Source organism: Pleurodeles waltl, chromosome 12 (assembly GCF_031143425.1).
Source record: "Pleurodeles waltl isolate 20211129_DDA chromosome 12, aPleWal1.hap1.20221129, whole genome shotgun sequence".
NCBI classification, from domain to species: Eukaryota; Metazoa; Chordata; class Amphibia; order Caudata; family Salamandridae; genus Pleurodeles; species Pleurodeles waltl.
Genome location: NC_090451.1, coordinates 665,263,364 through 665,279,316, shown reverse-complemented (window position 1 = coordinate 665,279,316; position 15,953 = coordinate 665,263,364). Strand labels below are relative to the sequence as shown.

The window sequence follows — 15,953 nt, the reverse complement described above, 5'->3', positions numbered from 1 at the left end:
TGGTGTTTGTGACTTGTAATTTGCGAGTTGCTAAAAATCACAAATTGCAAAGCGCAAACACTGTGTTTGTATAGTCAGAGGTATAATATAAGCCAGTTTAGACGTGGGAATTTCCATTGCTCAGTTCTTGGGTTCATTATGTGTAGAGGATATCAGAGATATCGATGGTCCACATCATAGCTGGATTAGTAAAGTGTGATAGCTACTGCCTCATTCTTATCACCATTGGAAGTACAATACATTGAGATTTCCATTTCACTCTCCATTAGAAGTGAAAGTTATCCAGGGTTCCAAGAGTAAAGTAAATAGTTCCTTTGTTAACTCCAGGAAGTTGGAGATACTTGTAGTTTCTTTTGTGACCCTGCAGATGCAAGAGACATTTCAGGATTTGTCTTGATTCAGTTTCTTGCAACCAACAGAATCATCACCGAATCACAACAGATGCGCTGTCTTGAAACATGGTGTTGAATTCGTTGCAGCCACATTGCCCAGAATCCAAATCCTGACTTACCAAACTGATATCGGAATGGAGGTACAATGAGTAGTCAACTGAGGGGTCTCAGTAGTTCATAGTGAGGGTGATCCTCAATCTGCCTCCCTCAGTAAGAAGTATGTGATTAATAGACAAAATTACACCTCAACCGCTGGATATACATGCTAGACCAGGGTGATCATCCTCTTGTTTAGTTATGTGTCTGAAAACCCATTACTTGTCAATTAAATGCAGAAGCACCTATTAGTTCAGAACCTACATTTTATTTATTACATATTATGTCCATTAGTGACACCAAATACCAAATAACAGTTTACTTCTGAACGCAGGCTGAGAAAGAGTTCCTGGAGAAAAAGTGGAATCCCTCCACTCAAGGAGTTCCTCTGCCACTAACAGGTTGTTTGGGGTTATTTACAAAGGAATGTGGGGTGGGATGAAGCCCCATGGAAAATGTAATGTACTTTGGAGTATAGGAATTACATAGACATATGCCACAGACCTCCTGTCCTGCACCAAACCCCTATAGTATGTTGTGTATTCTAGTCTTCCTCAAAGAAAGGTGTTCCTAAATAATGCTCCAACAAATTGGTTGGGAACCTGGAAAAGATCCTGGAAACCATACTTGGCCTTCAGGACAGAAATTTTACCAAAAGAGGGAAATCTGTGTCAATACACTTAACAAAGAGACCAGAGTTTACTGCTGAGTGTGCACTTTATAGAAGTTATTCCCAAATGACTTTACACTTTGTTTGAAACCCTAGAGTTAGCATCCAAGATTGTAGTGGAAATGGCTTCTGTAGAGTCCTAAAAGGCAGTCTCCCATAGTGTCAGCTACATGTGCAATGAAATAAAGTGCATTGGAATGACAAGTCGTCCATGATGCTGTTCAGGAGATTTTGCTGCATAGGAAAGAAGAGGAGGCAATCTGCTGTCGCTAGCAGACACTATCCCTTTTAGTCTTTTTTACTGCACTCGCTGCCACGAAAATAGAAGACTATACTGATGTCTTAGTCACACAGCACAAAAGGCCATTTGTATGATTTGTTATGCCACTTTTTTCTATTTGTATACTTTCTATCTGTTACTCCATCTGAAAGGTAGTATGGAGTGTTCTTCATTCACAACAAGTTATAAAACTTTCATTAAAAAAAAACTAGAAGCACACTCAACTGTTAGCTGAGTTGAAAAACAATTAATTACAGGACAAAATAGAAAATAATAGGAGCAGGCCTCAGAGAAACAATTTTAGTAGTAAAGGAGTGCTAGATCTTCATGAAGGGGGCAGCTTGCAAAACAGCCTCTAGCCAAGATGTTAAATATTCAAGAGCAAATTAGAGATGCAACACTAGTTCTTCGAAGAACACATAAGAAGAATAATCCTAGTTAATTAATTGGTTCAGCTGTTGGTTGGCGATTGTGTCATTTCTATATTATTATTAGTGTGCGTTCTCAGTAGAAGGCATCAACTCAACGTTAAAGGCAAACTGAACTGTGAAACTGCTTTATATTTTCATGAGACTATCTGGAGTGTGTCTGCATTGATTGACTGTGCCAAAATTTAGCAGTTTTATGTTGTATCAGTTCTTGAATATGCTCCCTGGAAACATGGGGTTAGAGAGCCATGTGGCCACATGGCACTCTAGATGTTCTCAACAGCTCAATCTACCACGTCATCGCTACAACCAATGGGAACTAAGTACCTCCAGCACAGACCTGTATTTAAGTATCCTAGAAAGAGTGATAGCTTGTGTATGTATATTAAGAAAGCCAGACGTCTTAATATATGTAAAGGTTTTCATTTTTTATTTTCCTAGAACTTGAATTTTGCATACCCATGCTTCATTATTTGACAAACCATGAAAACTAAGTATGGTTAAGTGATAGGAATAGGACTTCTGTGCAACCTCAATTTATAATATTTTGCGTGTTCGTAAGCCATTTAGGATTCCTATGCATTGATACTGCCCATGGAGTCAGGCCTAATGTGAAGGTTCCCTAAGTTGACATGGTTGAAACATGTTGATGTTATCACATGTATGTGTTTTTCATGCAAAATCAATTATTTTCAGCTATGTCATTTATTAAAAACACAAAATGATATATTCTATTTGTATCCAAACAGTAACCATAAGGTTGAAATATAAAATTAACTATTACAATACCAATAGAACTGTTACAACTTGCACTAACTCACATAAATCATTATAAATTCATAAGAATGATGGTCACATTTTTCAAAGAGAAGAAGAAATATATGCAGAAGTGCTCTGCTATTATAGAAATAGAATATTTTATATACAAACATAACCCACACATTGCACTTTCATCTAGGAAACACAGGAAGGAGGGACATGTTCTTACCTGAATGTTCCTTTTGAGGATGTCCCGGGTTAACTGCACTTTCCCAGTACTTGGATCTACGCCTGCAAGAGGCACCATGACTTCACCAATGACATCATCACGGGAGAAGCGATCAAAGCTCAAGACCAAAAAGTGGAGGACAAGGTCCTGCAGCTGGCTGTAAGGAATGCCATAAAAGGTGAAGGTCTCATCAAACACAGGGTCTAGGGTTTTGCGTAGGACCCTGGTCTTGACCCGGTGTTTCTTGTCGGGCAGGATGGTCATCTTGATGTAAGGGTCTGAACCCTGGTTGTGTTCATCCATAATAGGCAGGCCGTGTGCCTCCTGGATTGTCACCACAAGGGCTTTCTTTGGGAAGTTGTAGTCCACACTGAGAGTCAATGAACCCAATGATGCCTCATCTTCAGGGGAGGATGGTGAGGGTGTCTTACTGCTATTGGAGGTGAGGCACTGATCTGGACTCAGCTCATCCCCATAATCCACTTTGATCGGCAGCTGGTTCATGCCAGCTGAAGGGCTGACCACATTCGGAGTCTTCGCAGATCCTGCCAGGCCAGCCTCTGCGGCATCCACTAAAAGGTTACTCCTCCCAATGTCCCGGTCGGTGCCAGTTTTGTCCCTCCGGATCCGGATGATTTTCTTTTTATTGCTCAAGGTCTCTGGATATATGCTTATCCCTTTGAGCATGTGGATGAACTTGTATGGTGGGTTCTTGTGCTTCTTGTCTGACTGCTGGTGGCAGCATGTCCAGATGAACACGGTCACTGAGACAGACACTACAAGGGCGGTGGCACCAATGAAGCCCGCAACAATGGGCGACACATCTACAACAAAAGTGAATAGAAGACAGAAGTAAAATTGTGTATTAGCCATTCAACTATAAAGTTCCAACATCCAAGTTCCAAGCAGGGCATTTGTCAGCAAAGTTAGTGTTAAGAGTACTAGTGCACTGATCAAGTCAAAAGTTAGGGCTTAGTCTTTAAAATAAAAATGTTCTTGTGTTCAGCACAAAGATTCTGTGTACCTCATTTTTTGCAATAAGGGTTATTGTGTGACACAGGTAAGTGCAACTAACTTGATGCTTAATTTGTGTTGGCGATTGCCAGTGCTTGGCATCGGCATTTTTTTCCTAACACTGGCATTTATTCCTGAGATTGTACCACATGGTGGCAGTGTCGGTCTATTGTTTAGCAGAATACATCAGCATCAGTGCGTAGCAATTCAATACAAATAAAAATAATAAAATACCAGGTTAACCTGACCATTCTCACAACTTTGGATCAAATAGAACCATCTAAATTGTCACATCTGTTAAATGTTAATGGGCAGCAGTTTTCAGTGGTACTTACATCTGGCAGCACCATCTGGGGCTGTAGGTAGTGCAAGAAGCAGTAGTATTCAATAAAATACCTTAGGCACTGGCATTTATTTTAAAGTTCATCACTGCTATAGTCCAAGCCGTGTATGGTTTTCAAGTACAGTTATAGTTAGGGTCTGTCGAAGCTCTAGGAACACAGTAACTGAGGTACAGTGGGTAGAGCATATCTCTAATTTGTACCAGAATCAGAATATCGAGGAACCATCATCGTATACACTCGGCGAAACTCCCGCCTTAAGTTTCACAGAAGAAAAGATTGAAGCAAGACTACGGTCCTGCAAAGCAGCGGTGTCCCTGGCCCAAATGGCCTTCCTGCAGGAGTACTTAGAAATGATCCACCATTCTGAAGCAGGGAAATAGGTAAAATGTGCAACTCCTGCCTCAAGAAAAACAAAATTCCAGACTCATAAAAAGGGAGCACTCACACATCCCATCTACAAGAAGGGTCCTTATTGGAACCCAGGTAGCTATCACATGATTGCATTGCTTGATATTGATGCAAAAATATTTGCAGGCCTATTACTAGCAGACCTTAAAGCCTGGGTAAAAAAACTTAAATCTAATCCTGCTAAGTTAAATTGGCTTCAGCTCCAACATCGAGCAGCACTGCCAATCTATCTGCCTTGGCCATACTAAAGAAAATACACAAGAAAAAAACTATCCTTATACCCTTACCTTGTTGATCTATCAAAAGCATTCAACTCAGTTGACAAACACCACCTGTGGAGAAAGCTAGTGGCCTGGAATATCCCGCCAAACTTATTAAGAGGAATACAGCTCTTATACTTGGAGAACTGGGCCAGGGTCACAATTTGCGGTAACAAGAGTGTAACATCTAAAATCCGGATAGAGAGAGGTATTAAACAAGGATGTGCTCTGGCCCTACCTTATTTAACTTATATCTGGCAGGCTCTTGCTTGCAATTGGATTCTACCAGCTCCCATCCGCCAAGGCTGGGTCAACAATTATTAACCTCATTACTGTACGCAGATTATATTGTTCTACTAATCCTATCTTGCAGAGGCATACAAAACTGCTAACCTCCCACCACCAATACTGCCTGTCCAATGAGTTATCTGTTAGCCTCGAGAAAACCAAGGTTGTAATTTTGGGTAATCGGGTAATCAGGAAAAAGCAATAGCATTGTGGGAGAAGTCCAGTGGGCTGAAGCAGTAACTATAAATATTTTGGTGTCAGGCTGCAGGATCGGAGGTCCCATCGCCTGCATTTAAACACCTGGAAAACAAGGATGGCGTCTCAAATCGCAGCTCTACACGTTCTGGGAACTTAACTGCTTAGTCATACCTGGCAGTCGCTGCTTATCACAATCTGGGCAAAGTACCTACCCATGTTAATACATGGTCTGGAAATTTTCCTGGCAAGTTTGCAAGCTTCTTGAATACAGCACAGAGCAAAGTCTTCTGTCTTCTCTTTCTACTACCACAATGCACTCCTCCTGCACAAATCAGATTCGAATTAGGCCTCCAGAATCAAGTACTGGCACAAGAGGGCACCTTTCTTAAATATGCCTCGATACTGAGGCAGGAAAAGCCAAATTCATTAATAGCCCTGATGTGGCAAGAAATTGCTGCCAATACCCTCTCAAACCTAAATTCCTAGTCAGAGAAAATTGAGGCGCTATCAAAACATCTACAAGTAGAGCAACTTTGGCAAAAAAATGCCTGCCACATCATGCCTTTAAGCAAGCATTAAATAATCAAATTAGGCTGCTCTCCTGGTACAATGACAAAGCCAAATTTAGACTATGCAACCATGCATGGATGTCTATCAATACATATAGGGCACCAATTGCGCAGCCGTACATGGCCGCCCCCCTAAGTATAAAAGTGCACCACACCAGAATTGGGCTTCTCACTTCACTCGATGCTGTTCCTAAGCGGCTCCACTCTTCAAATTCCAGCAGATGCAGACTCTGCTCATTCCCTCTGAAAAACATCTTCCAGTCTTACTACCTTGCTGCAGAACATACCTTTGTGTAACAAAAAGAAAGGTAGCCCTATAGCACTTTGACTTTGCAGCACTTTTGACCTTAGTGTCTACAGCCAGGATTTTCTTCCTTTTAGCCCATCTTGGGGACTTTTGACCCTTTTATATAGTCCTTTTTATTTTTATTTCTTTTCCCCTTAAGGTTTTTATTGAACACAATGGATTGCCACATTTTGTTTTTATTATTATTATCTCTTCTTCTGTAGCTGATTGCAATGGTTTTTATCAATCGTGCAAATAAAGTAATGAAAGACATAAAGCTATCATCCACGACCCTTGCACACATTACCCTGGTCAGGTAGAGGTGTGATGCTTCTACCTGCCAGGACCCACTAAATAAATAAGGTTCACTGACGCACCCCATTAGTGACCTGCTACCCCTCCATTGCTGCCGTTCCATCACCTGACACTCACAAAGGTACACTGGTGTGCAATGCTTAATTTACAAGCGATAATTATTATTATAAATTAATAAATAATACAAAATTGTGTTTTTCTCAGTATCCAGCAGAAGGTGATGCCGAATTAAGTACAGTTACAACATTCATAGGGTTAGAGCAAAGACTGAGCTGGAGAGTAAGGGGCTGATTACACGTTCACGATGGGCGCTACCAAAACAGCAACTACTTTGGGAATTATTAAAGTGCAGTAAATCTGCAGACTTGGCATATTTTTTCCAGGGACTTCAGCCAAAATCTCTGAATTCAAATGATGGGGGAAATGAGGAATTATCAGACGAGTCAGATGTAGAACTCTCCATTAATTCCTGATTTCTCTGGGTTCCATCTGCAATTCCTGTTACGTACAACACCTTTCAACACCCACCCTTTATACCGCCAAGACACACCCACCCTTCCAACCCCAAGGCTTTACGCCTCAGAGCTGTACACTTGGGATCTAATGTCGGGGTTTTGACCTAATGGGACAGGCACTGGGGACTCGAGTGAGTCGGGTATACCGAAGTCCGAATATCGACCAGTCACAATATCGTGACCACAATATCGAGAGACAAAATATCGAAAGGTACGTTTATATAGAATTTTCATACATAATTCCACCTCTGCATATCTTGACAATAAATACATCTTCAAGCTATGTAGATGTAGAGTTAAGTATAGTAAATTCATAGATTCCTCTATACACTTACGTCTTCAATAATTCGTCCCTCGATATTCTGGTCAGGATACTCTGACCCATCGACATTCTGGCTGTGATATTTCCTACCACAATCCAGGGACTTCCTATTGAGACCAAAAGTGGAGTCTATGGTACTCAGGAGGCATGGGAATGGACAGATTGGATGGGTCCGCGGCCTTATGAGCCAGCACTGGCTTTTTAGCTAAGTAATGCAGAATAAATAGCAGCTGTGTATCATGCGTTCCAGAAACTCTGCGCCTGGTAAGTGTTTCACAGGCTATAACTAATCAATTGTGGACACACTGCTGATCTCGCAGATGCCGTCTGCCTTGTTTTTAGTACCACCCCCTTTCACTGCCAGTTTTTGTCGGCCATCTTTTCAGTCACTGCATTGTTCTTCCGCGCTCTAGTTACTTCCGGTGGAGACACACGCAGTTCCGGGATATGGCACGCAGAGAGCACGTGCAGCTAGAATGCAGGAGCATAATTAGAATCCTCTTCCAAGATTAATACTTTAAGAAGGAATTTCAACTTGATTACTTAAGCTGTATTCGTCATGCCTAAATAAAAGATTGCAAAGGTACTTGTTATTTTCTGTAACATATAAACAATTCTATACAAAATGTTGTCCGTTTACTAAAAAGACAAATACACAAAACGTAATACTAAGGAAATGTGGATTAGTCCCTTAGTAAGTATCCAGTAAGATTGGTTATAGAATATTTGTACAGTATTGTTTGGTAATGTTTGGTATGCGACGATGAAAGAATAAGATGCGTCTGATCTTCTACGGAATCTTCAGGTATGCTACATGTGTGCGCCAGAGGACTCTGACTGTAATTATTTGGCTCCACCTCCATGTGGCTCATCCACTAGGCTTCGCCCAGACAACCCAGCGTGCACATCCTAGGGTGCCTGGGTGCCTTCCTGGTTATAAGCACACCATATAAATCCTAAAAACATAATATAACGGTAGCATCTGCTATACAACCTGTTAAGTGTTGTGATGCGGATTTGTAGAATGCACTATCAGGGGGACGGTATCCTGGCGCTGGACAGGTGAGAGTCTAGCCAATCCTACAGCCTAGTGGGATTACTCAAAAAGGTATGACTTCAGTTTCTTGTAAATTTCAAGAAGTTCTGAGGCTCTTATGTGTAGCAGCAGGTTGTTCCACATTGTAGGAGCGATGCAAGAGAAGGCTCGATCACTGGATCTGGTTTTCCATATGTGTGGAATTTGTTCAAGGTTTTCTTTATCTGTGGGATGTGTTCAAGGCAGATGTGATTGTTGATGTGTGCTGGGCCAGTGTTATGCATTGTCTTGAAAATGTGAGTGAGGAGTTTGAATTGTGCAGTGTTATCATTTATTTGTGACAAGGAAAGCAGTCGACTTCCTTCTGCGAGTCATCAAACGCAGGCTGCATACCTTGTTCAGAAAATTCTTTATAAAAACAATACCACTGGAATCATACGCGGATGACTTCATTAAATCTGAAATACAAGAAAGCAATTTTTACGGTGAAAGGGATTACTATCATAAATACTGCAGCTCTGAATAACTAGGAATAATCCTCTTTAGGAAAGAAGGATTAACGCACCCTAGAAATGTCTCTTGGAGATAAATCTGGGCCTGCGTTCTCAGCTTAACCCAGTTCCATGACGTAGCGGCACTCACCAATAGAGAATTGCTGTGGGTGAAATCCACCAATGCCCCCTATACCTGCAACGCTAAAGCTAAGCTTCTGAAGCCAACGATACTGGCTCTAAGAACTCTAGGGAATCCCCTGGGCGTGACACTGATTGCTGCCGGTGGTTTACACTAAGCATAAGAGAGTGGGACACAGATATAATGAAAGATGTATAAATATTTACCACTTTACTATTGTGAATACTAAACTCAAATGCTTCTCGCTGTGCGAAACGTGGACTGGGTCACAGGAGTTATGCGGCAACAGAGGAACAAACTGCAGCAGCATAACTAAATTATGCAGCGAGAAAAGGTCATTCATGCAGCATGGTGTGGCACATTCTACAGCAGTATTAATTCATAATTTGTCAATTTAACACACATCAATACTACCCTGACAAAATGCTCACTTCATTAGTACCAGTTAAAACCTAATATAGCCTGGTGGTCAGGGTGTCTCTACTCTGCCCCCTTTATACCATATTTGTCAAATATTTTCAGAATATGGCAAGTATATGTAGGGACATGGTGCAATGTAGTGTGCAGCCTTTAAAAGTGTTGGTCACAGATTGTGTAAGCTCATAAAGGCTCAGTTGCCTATGACAGGGGTTTACCAATCAAAGGTTCAAAGGAGACAATCCAGTTCCAGAGTTTAAGGATGCCTGTACAAGATATATTTATATAAAATAAAACTGAACTGAACTGATTTACAAAGTGCGCTAACTCTGCTGACACAGTATGTCAGCAATGTCATTACCAAGCTGTTGAAAAAACACTTTTAGGATTGTTTATAATGTGTCCCATTTGCCCCTCCTGAATCTCAGGGACCCTTGCACGTCTTCTGTAAAGAAATGGCTCCCTGTTGCAGTTACCCCCCACTTTTTGCCTGATACTGATGCTGACTTGACTGAGAAGTGTGCTGGGACCCTGCTAACCAGGCCCCAGCACCAGTGTTCTTTCACCTAAAATGTACCATTGTTTCCACAATTGGCACACCCCTGGCACCCAGGTAAGTCCCTTGTAACTGGTACCCCTGGTACCAAGGACCCTGATGCCAGGGAAGGTCTCTAAGGGCTGCAGCATGTCTTATGCCACCCTAGGGACCCCTCACTCAGCACAGACACACTGCTTGCCAGCTTGTGTGTGCTGGTGGGGAGAAAAAGACTAAGTCGACATGGCACTCCCCTCAGGGTGCCATGCCAGCCTCTCACTGCCTATGCAGTATAGGTAAGACACCCCTCTAGCAGGCCTTACAACCCTAAGGCAGGGTGCACTATACCATAGGTGAGGGTACCAGTGCATGAGCACTGTGCCCCTACAGTGTCTAAACCTTAGACATTGTAAGTGCAGGGTAGCCATAAGAGTATATGGTCTGGGAGTCTGTTTTACACGAACTCCACAGCACCATAATGGCTACACTGAAAACTGGGAAGTTTGGTATCAAACTTCTCAGCACAATAAATGCACACTGATGCCAGTGTACATTTTATTGCAAAATACACCCCAGAGGGCACCTTAGTGGTGCCCCCTGAAACTTAACCGACTGTCTGTGTAGGCTGACTAGTTCCAGCAGCCTGCCACACTAGAGACATGTTGCTGGCCTCATGGGGAGAGTGCCTTTGTCACTCTGAGGCCAGTAACAAAGCCTGCACTGGGTGGAGATGCTAACACCTCCCCCAGGCAGAAGCTGTAACACCTGGCGGTGAGCCTCAAAGGCTCACCCCTTTGTCACAGCACCGCAGGACACTCCAGCTAGTGGAGTTGCCCGCCCCCTCCGGCCCCGGCCCCCACTTTTGGCGGCAAGGCCGGAGAAAATAATGAGAATAACAAGGAGGAGTCACTGGCCAGTCAGGACAGCCCCTAAGGTGTCCTGAGCTGAGGTGACTCTAACTTTTAGAAATCCTCCATCTTGCAGATGGAGGATTCCCCCAATAGGGTTAGGATTGTGACCCCCTCCCCTTGGGAGGAGGCACAAAGAGGGTGTACCCACCCTCAGGGCTAGTAGCCATTGGCTACTAACCCCCCAGACCTAAACACGCCCTTAAATTTAGTATTTAAGGGCTACCCTGAACCCTAGAAAATTAGATTCCTGCAACAACAAGAAGAAGGACTGCCTAGCTGAAAAACCCTGCAGAGGAAGACCAGAAGACAACAACTGCCTTGGCTCCAGAAACTCACCGGCCTGTCTCCTGCCTTCCAAAGAACTCTGCTCCAGCGACGCCTTCCAAAGGGACCAGCGACCTCTGAATCCTCTGAGGACTGCCCTGCTTCGACGACGACAAGAAACTCCCGAGGACAGCGGACCTCCTCCAAAAAGACTGCAACTTTATCCAAAGGAGCAGCTTCAAAGAACCCTGCAATCTCCCCGCAAGAAGCGTGAGACTTGCAACACTGCACCCGGCGACCCCGACTCGGCTGGTGGAGAACCAACCCCTCAGGGAGGACCCCCGGACTACTCTACGACTGTGAGTACCAAAACCTGTCCCCCCTGAGTCCCCACAGCGCCGCCTGCAGAGGGAATCCCGAGGCTTCCCCTGACCGCGACTCTCTGAAACCTAAGTCCCGACGCCTGGAAAAGACCCTGCACCCGCAGCCCCCAGGACCTGAAGGACCGGACTTTCACTGCAGAAGTGACCCCCAGGAGTCCCTCTCCCTTGCCCAAGTGGAGGTTTCCTCGAGGAAGCCCCCCCTTGCCTGCCTGCAGCGCTGAAGAGATCCCTTGATCTCTCATTGACTTCCATTGCGAACCTGACGCTTGTTTTAACACTGCACCCGGCCGCCCCCGCGCCGCTGAGGGTGAAATTTCTGTGTGGGCTTGTGTCCCCCCCGGTGCCCTACAAAACCCCCCTGGTCTGCCCTCCGAAGACGCGGGTACTTACCTGCTGGCAGACTGGAACCGGGGCACCCCCTTCTCTCCATTGAAGCCTATGCGTTTTGGGCACCACTTTGAACTCTGCACCTGACCGGCCCTGAGCTGCTGGTGTGGTAACTTTGGGGTTGCTCTGAACCCCCAACGGTGGGCTACCTTGGACCAAGAACTGAACCCTGTAAGTGTCTTACTTACCTGGTAAAACTAACAAAAACTTACCTCCCCCAGGAACTGTGAAAATTGCACTGTGTCCACTTTTAAAATAGCTATTTGTGAATAACTTGAAAAGTATACATGCAATTGAAATGATTCAAAGTTCCTAATGTACTTACCTGCAATACCTTTCAAACAAGATATTACATGTTAAATTTGAACCTGTGGTTCTTAAAATAAACTAAGAAAAGATATTTTTCTATACAAAACCTATTGGCTGGATTTGTCTCTGAGTATGTGTACCTCATTTATTGTCTATGTGTATGTACAACAAATGCTTAACACTACTCCTTGGATAAGCCTACTGCTCGACCACACTACCACAAAATAGAGCATTAGTATTATCTATTTTTACCACTATTTTACCTCTAAGGGGAACTCTTGGACTCTGTGCATGCTATTCCTTACTTTGAAATAGCACATACAGAGCCAACTTCCTACATTGGTGGATCAGCGGTGGGGTACAAGACTTTGCATTTGCTGGACTACTCAGCCAATACCTGATCACACGACAAATTCCAAAATTGTCATTAGAAATTGATTTTTGCAATTTGAAAAGTTTTCTAAATTCTTTAAAGTCCTGCTAGGGCCTTGTGTTAGTCCCTGTTAGCATTTCTTTTAGAGTTTAAAAGTTTGTTAAAAGTTTGAATTAGAACCTAGAACTAGTTTTAGATTCTTAAAAAGTATTCCAACTTCTAGAAGCATAATGTCTAGCACAGATGTGAATGTGGTGGAACTCGACACCACACCTTACCTCCATCTACAGATGAGAGAGCTAAGGTCACTCTGTAAACTAAAGAAAATAACAATGGGCTCCAAACCTACCAAAGTACAGCTCCAGGAGCTTTTGGCAGAGTTTGAAAAAGCCAACCCCTCTGAGGATGGCAACACAGAGGATGAAGATAGTGACTTGGAGGGAAATTCCCCTCCTCCAGTCCTACTTAGGGAGAACAGGGCTTCTCAAGCCCTGACTCCACAAATAATAGTCAGAGATGCTGGTTCCCTCACAGGAGGGACCAACAACTCTGAAATCACTGAGGATAACTCCAGTGAAGAGGACATCCAGTTAGCCAGGATGGCCAAAAGATTGGCTTTGGAAAGACAGATCCTAGCCATAGAAAGGGAAAGACAAGAGATGGGCCTAGGACCCATCAATGGTGGCAGCAACATAAATAGGGTCAGAGATTCTCCTGACATGTTGAAAATCCCTAAAGGGATTGTAACTAAATATGAAGATGGTGATGACATCACCAAATGGTTCACAGCTTTTGAGAGGGCTTGTGTAACCAGAAAAGTGAACAGATCTCACTGGGGTGCTCTCCTGTGGGAAATGTTCACAGGAAAGTGTAGGGATAGACTCCTCACACTCTCTGGAAAAGATGCAGAATCTTATGACCTCATGAAGGGTACCCTGATTGAGGGCTTTGGATTCTCCACTGAGGAGTATAGAATTAGATTCAGGGGGGCTCAAAAATCCTCGAGCCAGACCTGGGTTGATTATGTTGACTACTCAGTGAAAACACTGGATGGTTGGGTAACTGGAAATGAAGTGTATGACTATGTTGGGCTTTATAATTTGTTTATGAAAGAACACATTCTAAGTAACTGCTTAAATGAAAAGTTGCATCAGTATCTGGTAGACCTAGGTCCAATTTCTCCCCAAGAATTGGGAAAGAAGGCAGACCACTGGGTCAAGACTAGGGTAACCAAAACTTCCACTGGGGGTGACCAAAAGAAAGGGGTTACAAAGCCTCCCCAGGAGAAAGTGGGTGATACTAGAAACAAAGAAAAAGAGTCCCCTGTAGGCCCCCAAAAACCAGACCAGGTGGGTGGGCCCAGAGACACAACCCAAAACAAAGGTGGGTACCAGGGTAAGAGCTGGGATGCCACTAAGGCATGGTGCCATAACTGTAAACAGACAGGGCACCACACCAAGGACACTTCTTGTCCCAAAAACAAACCCCCTAGCAAAATCCCAGGGGTAACCAGTGTAGCCATTGGAGATGACTCCTCAGATGAGGAGGTCTTCATAGCCTTCAACTGGAAAAAGGGCCCAACAGGTGAGTTGGAGATTCCAGAGGGAAGTAGACACTTCCACCACCTACAGGTGAATGGAATCCCAGCCACTGCCCTGAGAGACACTTGTGCCAGTCACACTATTGTGCATGACAGGCTGGTGTTCTCCAACCAATACATCCCAGGTGAGATGGCCAGAGTAAGAGTTAGCCCAGACAGGGTCACTAATAGGCCTGTGGCTTTTGTGCCCATAGAAGTGGGTGGAACTTTTAGCTGGAGAAGGGTGGTAGTCAATACAGACCTCCCCCTTGATTGTCTCCTTGGAAATGACTACCCAGAGGTTAGTCAGAGCCTAAGAGAAGAACTGGTCCAGGGCCAGTCCTCTCCCAAGGATTCTGGAGTGCCTGCCTCTGCAGTAAATGCAAGTAGGCCCCAGAAGAAAAAGAAAAGGAAACAGAGTAGGAAAGGTGGACAACCTTTAGCCAAGGTTCCAGCAAGCCAAGGAGATTTGGCTCCAGTAGAGGAGAACTCCAAAAGTGGCTTTGATAAAGTCCAACCTGACCCACAAGAAGTCCTGGCTAGTCAGGCAACTGTTAAGCCTGAGTGGGTGGCTCCTCAGCTAACAGAAGAAAGAGTGGAAGAAGGGTGTTTACTACAAGATGTGGTAACCCCCCACTCTAATACAGCAGACAGGCACCCTGAACCCAAAGAAGCCTGTAACTTAGCCCCTTCCCTTGTAGGTGAAGAGCTAAAGGTGTGGTTCTGGGCACTGACAGCTGTCAGTGGCCTCTGCTGGGTGTTAGCCTTTATGGCTGCACTATCCTTGGCATGGTGGTCTGACCCCATGCCAAATAACAAGTTAGGCCCCCTGACCCTGTTGGTCATGGTGGGGTTACTCCAGCTCTGGGTAACCTCTTTGGGTAAGCTAGGGGTGACCCTGGCTAAGATAAGATTAGCAGAGGTGGATACCTCTAACCCCAAAATAGAGAGAATGGGTGAAGACATAAAAAGCACAGACAAGAGGCAGTTCAGACTAGGTCCTATCACTGTGGAAGTGGGTCAGTTCCCCAGAGGGAATGACCTGAACAGGAGGATGTAAGGCAGAGTAGGCTCTGCAACAAACCAGCCTATTTCCTCTACTCTTCCTCGCCTGACAGACTAGGAAGACTCTCCCAGCTTTGGCTGAGTCTCCTGGCCTGTGGGCTGGGGGGGGCTTGTGTAAAGAAATGGCTCCCTGTTGCAGTTACCCCCCACTTTTTGCCTGATACTGATGCTGACTTGACTGAGAAGTGTGCTGGGACCCTGCTAACCAGGCCCCAGCACCAGTGTTCTTTCACCTAAAATGTACCATTGATCCCACAATTGGCACACCCTGGCATCCAGATAAGTCCCTTGTAACTGGTACCTCTGGTACCAAGGGCCCTGATGCCAGGGAAGGTCTCTAAGGGCTGCAGCATGTATTATGCCACCCTAGAGACCCCTCACTCAGCACAGACCCACTGCTTACCAGCTTGTGTGTGCTAGTGAGAACAAAATGAGTAAGTCGACATGGCACTCCCCTCAGGGTGCCATGCCAGCCTCTCACTGCCTATGCAGTATAGGTAAGACACCCCTCTAGCAGGCCTTACAGCCCTAGGGCAGGGTGCACTATACCATAGGTGAGGGTACCAGTGCATGAGCACTGTGCCCCTACAGTGTCTAAACCTTAGACATTGTAAGTGCAGGGTAGCCATAAGAGTATATGGTCTGGGAGTCTGTTTTACACGAACTCCACAGCACCATAATGGCTACA

The 15,953-nt window shown here is 44.4% G+C and overlaps 1 protein-coding gene across 3 annotated transcripts in view; it reads right to left on the bottom strand.

The window, feature by feature from the left end:
* The window catches only part of SYT11 (synaptotagmin 11), a 117,823-nt gene that overhangs the window by 19,407 nt on the left and 82,463 nt on the right, over positions 1-15,953 (bottom strand). For all 3 annotated transcript variants that reach the window (XM_069218472.1, XM_069218470.1, XM_069218471.1), the window contains one exon: positions 2,855-3,678. In XM_069218472.1, coding sequence (XP_069074573.1) covers positions 2,855-3,541 — 687 coding nt within the window. In that variant the 5' untranslated portion in view covers positions 3,542-3,678. The remainder of the gene's footprint in view (positions 1-2,854; positions 3,679-15,953) is intronic.